Source organism: Sycon ciliatum, chromosome 10, assembly GCF_964019385.1.
Source record: "Sycon ciliatum chromosome 10, ocSycCili1.1, whole genome shotgun sequence".
NCBI classification, from domain to species: Eukaryota; Metazoa; Porifera; class Calcarea; order Leucosolenida; family Sycettidae; genus Sycon; species Sycon ciliatum.
In genome coordinates, this window is record NC_088652.1 from 3,770,138 (window position 1) to 3,784,182 (window position 14,045).

The 14,045-nt window shown below is 54.2% G+C and overlaps 1 protein-coding gene across 1 annotated transcript in view; it reads left to right on the forward strand.

Annotated features, from left to right (window-relative positions):
• Positions 1–6,158: 6,158 nt before the first annotated feature.
• The window catches only part of LOC135826525 (uncharacterized), a 34,498-nt gene continuing 26,611 nt past the window's right edge, over positions 6,159–14,045 (forward strand). Inside the window, exons 1-2 of the mRNA XM_065339133.1 lie at positions 6,159–8,192; positions 12,953–13,108. Coding sequence (XP_065195205.1) covers positions 6,188–8,192; positions 12,953–13,108 — 2,161 coding nt within the window. The 5' untranslated portion in view covers positions 6,159–6,187. The remainder of the gene's footprint in view (positions 8,193–12,952; positions 13,109–14,045) is intronic.

Below are 14,045 nucleotides of genomic sequence, written 5' to 3' on the forward strand. Positions count from 1 at the left end.
ATCCAACGATGCGATGAGCCATAGCTTGGCGTTGCAGCTCAGGAAGCCCGCTGCGTAATCCACCATCACCGATGAGTCGGTGATTCCCAGTGACCGAATCGCCAGCTCAATGGAGAAAGCCCACTCCTTGAACTGTGAGGGCTTGCCATCGAAGATCGGCGGCTCCTTAGCGTGCCGAGGCTTCCCGGACGAATGAGCGGGCGGCACAGGGAGCGGTTGTTGTCGGTTGCTCAGACGGGCGCTGACTTGGCGACTGGCTTCACGGACCTCGCTGGCCAACCTGAATAGCAACACAGAAAAAACAAGGATCGCCACGACAATGGCGAGCTCCAAGAACACCATGTTAACCATCCTCCGCTACCAGTGTAACCGTTTGAAGGTATTCTTGGAAAAGACAATGCTTGCTCAAGGCAACACAACTGATATAGGGCACTTCGTGCCCTAAGGTGATAACGCGCGTGCTGACAGGATAGGGAAAGGTGCAAGATACAGAGCTAGAGGGCAGATAAGGTTAGCGCTAACAGGGAACTGTTACACGGATGACCGCGATTGGCCCATGTGTTGTAGTCGTTTGGACGCTGAGTCGACTAGTTTTGGTCCGAAAAAGGCTGCGATGCAGCGTTCCTCCTTTATTCCCAATCGAACATGGTTGAACAAGCGGTCACGTGCTCCAGGGTGCCCAACTCACCTGGTCACCGCGCCAGCAGGCGACAACTTTTACACCAAGGTTCAACTCGAGTTCAACTCGAGTGACAGGAATGCACCCAAAAAAGGTCAAACAGGCTAGTAAGTTGTACCCTGCAGGCACGGTGACCAGGTGACTGGTGTACGCGGGAGCACGTGACCGCTTGTTCAACCATGACTCAGCGTCTAAAAGACTACAACATATTAAAGGAGGAAGGGAGCGTCTCAGCTTCCTCGGACCAAGACCATTCGACTCAGCACCCCGAAGACTACAACTGGTGAAAATGTGATTTTAGGGTATACTTCCCCTTTAAAGGGGAAGTTAAGGCAAAAAATAAAATTTCACCAGTTGTAGGTTTCGGGGTGCTGAGTCGAATGGTCGTGGTCCGAGGAAGCTGAGACGCTCCCTTCCTACCTGAATCCCAATCGAACTCGCGCACTTCCACCGAAACTGGGTGACTGCGCCCTACTAGATGGGGATTTGTATGCAAAATGTCACTAAAAGCGCCATTTCGTTCTTATAAAAGCACGGATGACCGCGATTGGCCCATATGTTGTAGTCTTTTGGACGCTGAGTCGACTGGTTTTGGTCCGAAAAGGCTGCGATGCAGCGTTCCTCCTTTATTCCCAATCGAACATGGTTGAACAAGCGGTCACGTGCTCCTGCGTACGCCAGTCACCTGGTCACCGTGCCTGCAGGGTACAACTTACTAGCCTGTTTGACCTTTTTTGGGTGCAGTCCTGTCACTCGAGTTGAACCTTGGTGTGAAAGTTGTCGCCTGCTGGCGTGGTGACCAGGTGATTTGGGCACCCAGGAGCACGTGACCGCTTGTTCAACCATGTTCGATTGGGAATAAAGGAGGAACGCTGCATCGCAGCCTTTTCGGACCAAAACCAGTCGACTCAGCGTCCAAAAGACTACAACATATGGGCCAATCGCGGTCATCCGTGCTTTTATAAGAACGAAATGGCGCTTTTAGTGACATTTTGCATACAAATCCCCATCTAGTAGGGCGCAGTCACCCAGTTTCGGTGGAAGTGCGCGAGTTCGATTGGGATTCAAGTAGGAAGGGAGCGTCTCAGCTTCCTCGGACCACGACCATTCGACTCAGCACCCCGAAGACTACAACTGGTGAAATTTTAATTTTTGCCTTAACTTCCCCTTTAAACAGTGCGCTTTGTGTGCATGTGTATACTGGGGTTACTATGATGGGGGTCTGGGGGCAAAAAGCCCCCAGATGATGCATTTTATTTTTTCATCCTACTGATATTTGGCCAAAGTGATGTGGCAACACTGTGTGTGTGTATGTTTGTTCGTTGACAGGCTGGATTCATGCAGTTCACACTCCTGTGGATTCGCTAGTGTTTGGTGGAAACTTTCTGCACAGTTTCAACATAAGCCGTCAGCTTGCCGTGGCGGACATTGAAGAAACTACTAAGGTACGTGAGCTCCTGTGCATGCAAGTGGATTTCCTTGCACTTCTCAGTTTGGGAAATGCTCAATTATGATAATTCTGCGTGCGAGTGCACTAGCCCTGAACATACATGTAGGTGACCCGTTTGTGGTGTCTCATGGCCTACCTCACGACCTTCTGCTTTCTTTCTGCATCACTTGTATCTTGCAGGTATATCATCTCGTGACGACCACATTTAAGTCTGAATTTGAAGTGCGAAGATGCTTCAGCAACCACATCGTACTTTTCCATTGCTTTCATTGTGCTTCTACTGTGCATGTGTGTAACTTGTGGGGTATATATGTGATGACATTTTATGCTGGCGACACGGTCAGATTTTGTCCATGCGTGTAACGTACACCTGCATGTTATGCATTGAAAAGGATCTGCCACTTGCGATCCTGGGACAAGTATCAGGTCAGCTTTGTCTTGTGTGGGCTGTACCAGATTGCTGTTCACTTTTCCATCTGTTGGATATGTGACTTTCTGCAAGTCTCTGGTGTATGGTGGCCACTTCTTTGCTTGTCACTTTGTATGATATTACATTCTGTATTCGCTGCTTCCATGGCGTGGTCTGCAAACTGCAATCCTTGGGCAAATGTCATGTTTGCTATGTTGTGCTTTGGCCGTCAGCTTGTCTACACGTTGTAGTTGAATTATTTTGTTCCACAACTGACTTCCTTTTAAAAGTACGGTGGCCACTGCTTTGCATGGCATTTTACATGAAGAATTTCCTGTTTGTGTCGTGTGCATGTGCGTATGTGTGCGTGTACCGTGTGCATCCGCGTGTTTGTGTATCTGTGTGCGGGGTAAGCGAGGTGGGGAGGGCTGGTATGTATCAGTGTGTTATCGCAGTCTCATGCCTACATACAGTACATCGCGCGCGCGCGTGTTCATCATGTTTACCTTCGGGGTTGGGGTGGGGAGGGAACGGAAAAAAAACTGAAATTATCCATATAAAAATCGCTCTGTGAGCGGTTCTGAAAAACCTTTACTGGCGCTGCCCCGTCGTAAAAGTAAGAAATTAAAACTGGCCCATTGTCCCCCCAAATGTGAACTGATCCACCTAAATCGGGAATGACGGGACCCGAACGCACCAGTAGCACGAGGTCGGGAGGGCACAGGATCACAGCACATCATAGGGTAACACCATCACTAGTACATGGTATCGGTGGCAGTGTAACTTTGCTAGTACACATAGTTACTTCCATCGGATATCCAACATGGGAGTTCATCGACGACCATGGCCTGTGGACCAGCGTCCCCAGCTGCATCCACAGGTAGGAACCAGATTGATTGATTTTATTTGGATTTGCGAGACCAAACGAGCAGGAGTGCTCAATAACAGGGTAGCGAATGGTTGAGTTGTGCTATGTGACAATGTAGTGTGTGCGGAGGCCCAATACGATGTAAGGGGATGGGAGGAGAGAAGGCCAGCGAAAAGTCAAACTCAGAAGAGGGAGGAGAGAATAACTGAAGTACACATTTACTGTGCGAATTCAAATAAACCAGACAAACAGCAAAACGAGTACACAACTCACGAGAATAAATAGGACTGGAGCACAGAATTGAACTGCTGAAGTACACAGCTGACGAGAGAGAATAAAGACAGGAGCACAGAAATGAACGGGAGGCAGTCTACGAAGTGGTGGTACCACCGGTGCATGCACCACGGTACATTATCACATTATCGGCTTTGCAAAGTTCGTGGGTACTGAATACCATGGTATGGCCAACTGTGTAGCAGTCTACAACGACTTACGTGCAGGGAATGGCAGCTTGGCGGAATGCTGGGATGTTGCCCATAGCTCGCACCGTGTCAGGTATATGGTTCCATAACAGGCAACCGCGAGATGCCGGTCGGCATTGGCCTGCTCGGCTTCTGGCTATTGGTTGTTGTAGGTCCAGACTGCGCTGAAGGCGAGTTGCTCCGCAGTTGCGAACAAACACTGCCTGCAGAGCAGGACTGGCACGGTTATGAACGCACCGCCATACCAGCACGAGCAGTTTCTGGCGATATACCTCGTCCATGCGATAAACAGAGAGCCTCTCCAAGAGATCACTGGCCCTGGTAAATCGTGGTCGTCCGAACACCGCCCTTGCTGCGCGGTTTTGGGCCACCTGCAAGCGATTTAGCTGGTTGTGGGTCAAGCCGGAGCCATATGCTGACGATCCATATATCAAATCCGGCATGATGACAGATAGGAAGTACTTGCTTCAACTAGCTAGAGTGAGGCAGCGTCGCACCCGCCACAGACTACCGATCTTCCTAGCAGTGGGTGAGATGCACCGGTCAACTTGCGGTTGTCAGGTCATTCGTTCATCGATTAAGACGCCGAGGTATTTCGCGCTGGTGGTGTGCGGAAGCACATCATTTCGACAGCGTACACCCACGTCCGGCTGCTGCCCACTGCTGCTGGTAAAAACCAATACATTACTCTTCTTTGCATTTAATACAAGACCACGAGCGTCCAGCCAACTTGAGAGGGAGGTAACCGCCAAGCTGAGCGCATCAGACACCTCTTGCGCTGTCCGTCTTGCACATGTCAGGGCGATGTCATCCGCAAACTGCAGTGCTGATGCCGGCGCAGATTCCGAGGGGATATCTTTGGTGTATATGGAGTAGGGCTCAAACGGTCACGGTTTTACCCCTGACGGTTAACTGCTAAGCTAACGGTCGGTTAACCGGTTATAACCTATAAGCCACGGCTATCCTGCGGACTCTTTTTTAATCGTATATTTGACTATACTTATTCAAAAAATGTACCCTATTCAGCACAACGCACACATGTACATTCTCTTGCATGCTCATTCATACATACTCTCACACCAAGAGACCAGATATCTAGATATGACCGAGTTGACAGCCCAGTACGCGTGCGACAGCCCGCGAAAGTGCACACTTTGCAACGACCTGATACTTGAAAAATTGACTGAAAAGTTACTGCGTAACCGTTATCTTTATCGGTTAACCGTTAATTCTTCGTAACCAGTCTGCAAACGGTTAATCGGACTAATCGTTTGAGCCCTAATATGGAGAACAGCATGGGTCCTAGTACAGAGCCCTGCGGCACGCCACAAGTGCACCCTCGTGCTACTGCTGCGTTCGGGTCACGTCATTTGCGATTTAGGTGGATCAGTTCACATTTGGGGGTACAATGAGCCAGTTTTAATTTCTTACTTATACGACGGGGCAGCGCCAGTAAAGGTTTTTCAGAACCGCTCACAGAGCGGTTCAAGTTATATGGATAATGTAAATAATACTCAATATGCTACCTGTGGTGTGGTGCAAGCTCAGCACTGAGCTAAATCAAACTAAATCAAACATACAGCCTACACAGCCTCTAAGTGCTGCGATGGCAGAACTTCTGAAGTTCACATCACCTTTCTTCCTCCAGCTATGCCTGTGACACCCTTTGTGAATCAAACACTACAGGCCACGCGAAAATGAGAATGCGCGCAGCCAAGATTAGGCCATCATCTCCTTCATCCATCATCCCGGCGGTCACTCCGCCCGTTCAATATCCAACACCAGTCCCCAAGAAAGAATAAGGCACGAGATTTCAAGTAGTTCAAGGGCAAAGCTAAAGCCAATGGCACTGATTTTTGGAATTGTCGAGTAGAACGAAAATAAAATTTAATAATCGAAGGCGATCATAATGACGGTCAGATTCGACACACACGTGACACAGTTTGGGTCGCGCTCGTGTGTCGCGCTTTACAGCTCGAGCGCGAGCGCGCCCATGATGAGTCTCGCGCTTGCGACAGGCTAGCCGCTTGCGACAAAAGTTGTCTTTTTTTTACGAATTCTGTGACGTCTTGTTTTGGAAGAATGTCCCAACATGTTAACAGTCATTCGCGTACCGGTATACCGTCAACTCCTCGCACACCGACCACCCCGGATTCATACAATCATGTGTCATGCAGGCAAAGACAGTAAGTAAAGTACCGGTACTAGTCTTTGTAGCGTCTCCTTGGAGGACGTTGTTGCCTGGTGCTCCTTGCAACTAATTTACTTGGACGCAAACCTGCCGGTGACCTGGTGACCCATGGCGTCCGACGAGCGGAAGTTGCCAGCTTCTGTCCGAACTGCCCGTGATTTGCTGGCTAAGGCATTTCAGAGGCCTGGTGTTCAGATTAGCTGCGATGCCAGCATTTTTGTCAACTTGATGTTGCTGACAAAGGACGTGCTTTTCAGTAACGAATCATCGTCCTTTTCGTCTGCTTCTGAACGAGCACGCCAGTTGGAATTGTTCTCAGAGGCTCAGGCGCAAAGGGTCTCTACGGCCGAGTGTGGCATTGAACTGGAAGATCTTTTCTCCGCTACCAGCTCCGCGGAGCGGTCTTGCAATCAAGGGGCCGCGACAAACCCGGGCTGTGCCCATGAGGTAGCTGATTCGGGTTTACTGGCGCGTGCCAAAGAACCCGTGGAAGCGAACAAGAAGAATGTACTAGCGTTGGGAAACTATGGCTGTGGAAAATCCACGATCTTTCTGTTCCAGCTGGAATACCTCTGGTCTAAAGGTGAGCTGTGGCATGGAAAGTTTGATCTGGTATTGGCAGTGGAATTACGGCGTGCCGGGGTGCAAGCTGCTACGAACTTGTACGACTTGCTGGCACGTCGATTCTCCAGTCTGGGTGTGGCGACAGATGAGCTGGTAGAGATGGCAGAGTTCTTTCGCAGCAACCAGTCCCGTCTTTGCATTGTGCTGGACGGGCTGGATGAGTGCAAGTTGGAGAACTGCAGTGAATACATGCGTGATCTACTGTTGAGAAGGCGTAGTGGTGATATGCATGTAGTGGTGACGTCTCGACCATGTACTGATGCTCGTACCCTGTCGCAATGTGGAGAGTATCAACAGCAAGTGGAGGTGGTTGGATTCTCACCAGACAACGTTGAATCGTACGTGAAGAAAGTGGTGGGCGGTGTGAAAGGCGAGGCTATGCTGGAGAAGCTCCGCTCACAACAGGGCACAATGTCGCTAATGGGCACACCTCTGTTTGCTGCGCTGGCCTGTGAATTGTTCATGGACGACCGAGGAGGTAGTAAATTGCTTACATCCAGTACAGGACTGTACGAGTCGCTTGTCCGCCGTGTCATGGAACGACGTGCGGGCAGGCGCTACAAGACGCTTTCTGCCATCAAGACGGACGAGTTGAAGGAGCTATCTGGTTTTGCACTAGCTATGCTAGCTCAGCAAAAGATGGTGTTCAACGAGGAGGATTTCATATCGGCACAACTAAGCGCAGCTGCAATTGAATTAGGATTGCTTATTGCGTGCAAGAGCACCAGCTCAACAGAAGACCGGCAATATCGATTTGCTCATTTGTCCATTCAGGAGTTCTTGGCGGCCTGGTACGTGTCTAGCGAGATGCTGAACGACGAGAACGACGCTGCGTGGCTGGTGAGGAGAGTCGGCCATTACAGCGGTCACATGACCATGTTCTGGCATTTCCTGATTGCGCTCGCACTGCCAAAGCCAGCAGTCGCCATCATGGAGCATCTGTGGCGGATAATCTGCGATGACGACCGTACACAACGTGCATGCAGACAGATTGATACACGCCTGCTAGACGACATTGTGAGCCGTTCTCAGTCAACCAAGCAAAGTAATGACGTGGACCGTGTCCATGCCATGCTGAAATCGGTGCTGTCGTTTGAAAAGATGAAAGAGCTCGCCGATCATCTGCTGGTTGGCACCGCCGGGCAAGGACGTGGTCGTCAGCGTGTCGACAATGCTCTGCCACGAGGCAGGGAGTTGACGGACGACTTGTACCTGGATACTCTTGTAAGCGTATGGAAGACCGAGTCAGCGGAGGAGAGTGCAGAGGTGTTCCTGTCGGCTTTACGTAAAGTCGATCCCGGGATCGCATCGCATTGTGAGCAGCATGCGATGACAAGCGCAACATTGGAGATATCGACACCATCGTCATCTGAAGCTTCTCCGGCTGCTACTGCTGCACCCATACGGCCTCCTGCGAAAGATGATGAGTTAGCGCTTCGTTGCCTAGCTGATTTGTTAGGAGCTTGTCTAGAGCACTGCCAGTATCAAGGTACGTTATCTTGTAATGTGCATTGTTCATTCTTCTCTCAGGTCTTTTCCTGAATTTTTTTCTTGTGAAACTCAGCCTGTTAGATTGCACTGCCATTGCTCATTTCCTCGCAACCCATTTTTGCGTGGACGTGCAGGAAGTATGCCTTGTGGGTTGTAGCTTTAACAGCACTGCTATGGCCTGAATTCTTAGTTATTAATGGCACGTTACAAACATGTATGCGTGCTCTCTTTGCCTCTGAATGACTGTACCAGTAAATACTTCTCAGATCCCACTGGAAACAGCCCGTGCTCCGAGGGGTGCGGAAAATCGGCAGACAGCCCGTGCTCCGAGGGGTGCGGAAAATCGGCAGACAGCCCGTGCTCCGAGGGGTGCGGAAAATCGGCAGACAGCCCGTGCTCCGAGGGGTGCGGAAAATCGGCAGACAGCCCGTGCTCCGAGGGGTGCGGAAAATCGGCAGACAGCCCGTGCTCCGAGGGGTGCGGAACATCGGCAGACAGCCCGTGCTCCGAGGGGTGCGGAACATCGGCAGACAGCCCGTGCTCCGAGGGGTGCGGAAAATCGGCAGACAGCCCGTGCTCGGAGGGGTGCGGAAAATCGGCAGACAGCCCGTGCTCCGAGGGGTGCGAAAAATCGGCAGACAGCCCGTGCTCCGAGGGGTGCGGAACATCGGCAGACAGCCCGTGCTCCGAGGGGTGCGGAACATCGGCAGACAGCCCGTGCTCCGAGGGGTGCGGAAAATCGGCAGACAGCCCGTGCTCCGAGGGGTGCGGAAAATCGGCAGACAGCCCGTGCTCCGAGGGGTGCGAAAAATCGGCAGACAGCCCGTGCTCCGAGGGGTGCGGAAAATCGGCAGACAGCCCGTGCTCCGAGGGGTGCGGAAAATCGGCAGACAGCCCGTGCTCCGAGGGGTGCGGAACATCGGCAGACAGCCCGAGCTCCGAGGGGTGCGGAACATCGGCAGACAGCCCGTGCTCCGAGGGGTGCGGAAAATCGGCAGACAGCCCGTGCTCCGAGGGATGCGGAAAATCGGCAGACAGCCCGTGCTCCGAGGGGTGCGGAAAATCGGCAGACAGCCCGTGCTCCGAGGGCTGCGGAAAATCGGCAGACAGCCCGTGCTCCGAGGGGTGCGGAACATCGGCAGACAGCCCGTGCTCCGAGGGGTGCGGAACATCGGCAGACAGCCCGTGCTCCGAGGTGTGCAAACATCGGCAGACAGCCCGTGCTCCGAGGGGTGCGAACATCGGCAGACAGCCCGTGCTCCGAGGGGTGCGGAAAATCGGCAGACAGCCCGTGCTCCGAGGGGTGCGAAAAATCGGCAGACAGCCCGTGCTCCGAGGGGTGCGGAAAATCGGCAGACAGCCCGTGCTCCGAGGGGTGCGGAAAATCGGCAGACAGCCCGTGCTCCGAGGGGTGCGGAAAATCGGCAGACAGCCCGTGCTCCGAGGGGTGCGGAAAATCTGCAGACAGCCAGTGCTCCGAGGGGTGCGGAACATCGGCAGACAGCCCGTGCTCCGAGGGGTGCGAACATCGGCAGACAGCCCGTGCTCCGAGGGGTGCGAACATCGGCAGACAGCCCGTGCTCCGAGGGGTGCGGAAAATCGGCAGACAGCCCGTGCTCCGAGGGGTGCGAAAAATCGGCAGACAGCCCGTGCTCCGAGGGGTGCGGAAAATCGGCAGACAGCCCGTGCTCCGAGGGGTGCGGAAAATCGGCAGACAGCCCGTGCTCCGAGAGGTGCGAAAAATCGGCAGACAGCCCGTGCTCCGAGGGGTGCGGAAAATCGGCAGACAGCCCGTGCTCCGAGGGGTGCGGAAAATCGGCAGACAGCCCGTGCTCCGAGGGGTGCGGAAAATCGGCAGACAGCCCGTGCTCCGAGGGGTGCGGAAAATCGGCAGACAGCCCGTGCTCCGAGGGGTGCGGAACATCGGCAGACAGCCCGTGCTCCGAGGGGTGCAAACATCGGCAGACAGCCCGTGCTCCGAGGGTGCGGAAAATCGGCAGACAGCCCGTGCTCCGAGGGGTGCGGAAAATCGGCAGACAGCCCGTGCTCCGAGGGGTGCGGAAAATCGGCAGACAGCCCGTGCTCCGAGGGGTGCAAAAAATCGGCAGACAGCCCGTGCTCCGAGGGGTGCGGAACATCGGCAGACAGCCTGTGCTCCGAGGGGTGCGGAAAATCGGCAGACAGCCCGTGCTCCGAGGGGTGCGGAAAATTGGCAGACAGCCCGTGCTCCGAGGGGTGTTGAAAATCGGCAGACAGCCCGTGCTCCGAGGGGTGCGGAAAATCGGCAGACAGCCCGTGCTCCGAGGGGTGCGGAAAATCGGCAGACAGCCCGTGCTCCGAGGGGTGCGGAAAATCGGCAGACAGCCCGTGTTCCGAGGGGTGCGGAACATCGGCAGACAGCCCGAGCTCCGAGGGGTGCGGAACATCGGCAGACAGCCCGTGCTCCGAGGGGTGCGGAAAATCGGCAGACAGCCCGTGCTCCGAGGGGTGCGGAAAATCGGCAGACAGCCCGTGCTCCGAGGGATGCGGAAAATCGGCAGACAGCCCGTGCTCCGAGGGGTGCGGAAAATCGGCAGACAGCCCGTGCTCCGAGGGGTGCGGAAAATCGGTAGACAGCCCGTGCTCCGAGGGGTGCGGAAAATCGGCAGACAGCCCGTGCTCCGAGGGGTGCGGAAAATCGGCAGACAGCCCGTGCTCCGAGGGGTGCGAAAAATCGGCAGACAGCCCGTGCTCCGAGGGGTGCAGAACATCGGCAGACAGCCCGTGCTCCGAGGGGTGCGGAAAATCGGCAGACAGCCCGTGCTCCGAGGGGTGCGGAAAATTGGCAGACAGCCCGTGCTCCGAGGGGTGTGGAAAATCGGCAGACAGCCCGTGCTCCGAGGGGTGCGGAAAATCGGCAGACAGCCCGTGCTCCGAGGGGTGCGGAAAATCGGCAGACAGCCCGTGCTCCGAGGGGTGCGGAAAATCGGCAGACAGCCCGTGTTCCGAGGGGTGCAGAACATCGGCAGACAGCCCGAGCTCCGAGGGGTGCAGAACATCGGCAGACAGCCCGTGCTCCGAGGGGTGCGGAAAATCGGCAGACAGCCCGTGCTCCGAGGGGTGCGGAAAATCGGCAGACAGCCCGTGCTCCGAGGGATGCGGAAAATCGGCAGACAGCCCGTGCTCCGAGGGGTGCGGAAAATCGGCAGACAGCCCGTGCTCCGAGGGGTGCGGAAAATCGGCAGACAGCCCGTGCTCCGAGGGGTGCGGAACATCGGCAGACAGCCCGTGCTCCGAGGGGTGCGGAACATCGGCAGACAGCCCGTGCTCCGAGGGGTGCAAACATCGGCAGACAGCCCGTGCTCCGAGGGGTGCGAACATCGGCAGACAGCCCGTGCTCCGAGGGGTGCGGAAAATCGGCAGACAGCCCGTGCTCCGAGGGGTGCGAAAAATCGGCAGACAGCCGTGCTCCGAGGGGTGCGGAAAATCGGCAGACAGCCCGTGCTCCGAGGGGTGCGGAAAATCGGCAGACAGCCCGTGCTCCGAGGGGTGCGGAAAATCTGCAGACAGCCAGTGCTCCGAGGGGTGCGGAACATCGGCAGACAGCCCGTGCTCCGAGGGGTGCGAACATCGGCAGACAGCCCGTGCTCCGAGGGGTGCGAACATCGGCAGACAGCCCGTGCTCCGAGGGGTGCGGAAAATCGGCAGACAGCCCGTGCTCCGAGGGGTGCGAAAAATCGGCAGACAGCCCGTGCTCCGAGGGGTGCGGAAAATCGGCAGACAGCCCGTGCTCCGAGGGGTGCGGAAAATCGGCAGACAGCCCGTGCTCCGAGAGGTGCGAAAAATCGGCAGACAGCCCGTGCTCCGAGGGGTGCGGAAAATCGGCAGACAGCCCGTGCTCCGAGGGGTGCGGAAAATCGGCAGACAGCCCGTGCTCCGAGGGGTGCGGAAAATCGGCAGACAGCCCGTGCTCCGAGGGGTGCGGAAAATCGGCAGACAGCCCGTGCTCCGAGAGGTGCGAAAAATCGGCAGACAGCCCGTGCTCCGAGGGGTGCGGAAAATCGGCAGACAGCCCGTGCTCCGAGGGGTGCGGAACATCGGCAGACAGCCCGTGCTCCGAGGGGTGCGGAAAATCGGCAGACAGCCCGTGCTCCGAGGGGTGCGGAAAATCGGCAGACAGCCCGTGCTCCGAGGGGTGCGGAAAATCGGCAGACAGCCCGTGCTCCGAGGGGTGCGGAAAATCGTCACTCTACTGTATATACATGCCTAGTGTACCTATTTTATCAGCAAAGTGCAATCTTGAATGAAACCCGTTCTGATACAATAAATAATATATTATATTTATTGTATCAGAACGGGTTTCATTCAAGCTTGCAGATAATTATGGTATCAGACACCTCTGTAGCCCAGACACGTTTTAGATCCCTGTTGTGTCCATGTTTGGAAGGTGTTGTTGTACCTCATTTCCTGCACCCAATTTCCTGCACCCAATCTTAGGATTACTCGTTGCTTGGCAATCACAGCCCTGTTATTTTGAAAAGCCTGTTTTCTTTTGTGGTCATCCCTCACAATCAGTATTTGAAAGGCGCATTTCGAAAATATTGTGCAGTAAACCAGTTGAATTACAACCTCACATATGACAACAGCTCGCGAAGAATGACACAGTCTTTATCATACTTTCAAACTGCACGCTTCCAACCTTGCGACCAACGCCGAAGAAACACCAAGCATACGAATACATGAAAGTGTATTATTTTCCTTTACTTTGTATGTGTTTAGATGCCTTACGACATGCGCGTCGCCAGGGAGTGTCAGCCGAAGTCGTGCATGAACGAGCAGACGCTGCACTTGCCGCCTGTGTTGAGGGTGAGGACGGACAGTGGGCGGACAATCCTCAAATGAGAACAGCAGTGCGAGAGCTGCAATCTGCACTTGGTACGTAGAGCATGCTGTAGCTGTCTGTTTATTTGTTTAGCTACACAGTGAAACATTTGACTAACGACCACCCCTTGGGGGCCGGAGAAAGCTGTCTTCAGTGGCAGGTGGTCCTTAGTTAGAGGCTTGCACCGCACAACCAGATATGAATGTGAGACCGTGCCTGGCGAAGTGGTCTGTAGTACCAGGCTGGTCGCTAGTCACGGTGGTCTTTAGTTACAGGTTTTACTGTAGTACCAGGCTGGTCGCTAGTCACGGTGGTCTTTAGTTACAGGTTTTACTGTAGTACCAGGCTGGTCGCTAGTCACGGTGGTCTTTTGTTACAGGTTTTACTGTAGTACCAGGCTGGTCGCTAGTCACGGTGGTCTTTTGTTACAGGTTTTACTGTAGTACCAGGCTGGTCGCTAGTCACGGTGGTCTTTAGTTACAGGTTTTACTGTAGTACCAGGCTGGTCGCTAGTCACGGTGGTCTTTTGTTACAGGTTTTACTGTAGTACCAGGCTGGTCGCTAGTCACGGTGGTCTTTAGTTACAGGTTTTACTGTAGTACCAGGCTGGTCGCTAGTCACGGTGGTCTTTTGTTACAGGTTTTACTGTAGTACCAGGCTGGTCGCTAGTCACGGTGGTCTTTTGTTACAGGTTTTACTGTAGTACCAGGCTGGTCGCTAGTCACGGTGGTCTTTAGTTACAGGTTTTACTGTAGTACCAGGCTGGTCGCTAGTCACGGTGGTCTTTAGTTACAGGTTTTACTGTAGTACCAGGCTGGTTGCTAGTCACGGTGGTCTTTAGTTACAGGTTTTACTGTAGTACCAGGCTGGTCGCTAGTCACGGTGGTCTTTAGTTACAGGTTTTACTGTAGTACCAGGCTGGTCGCTAGTCACGGTGGTCTTTAGTTACAGGTTTTACTGTAGTACCAGGCTGGTCGCTAGTCACGGTGG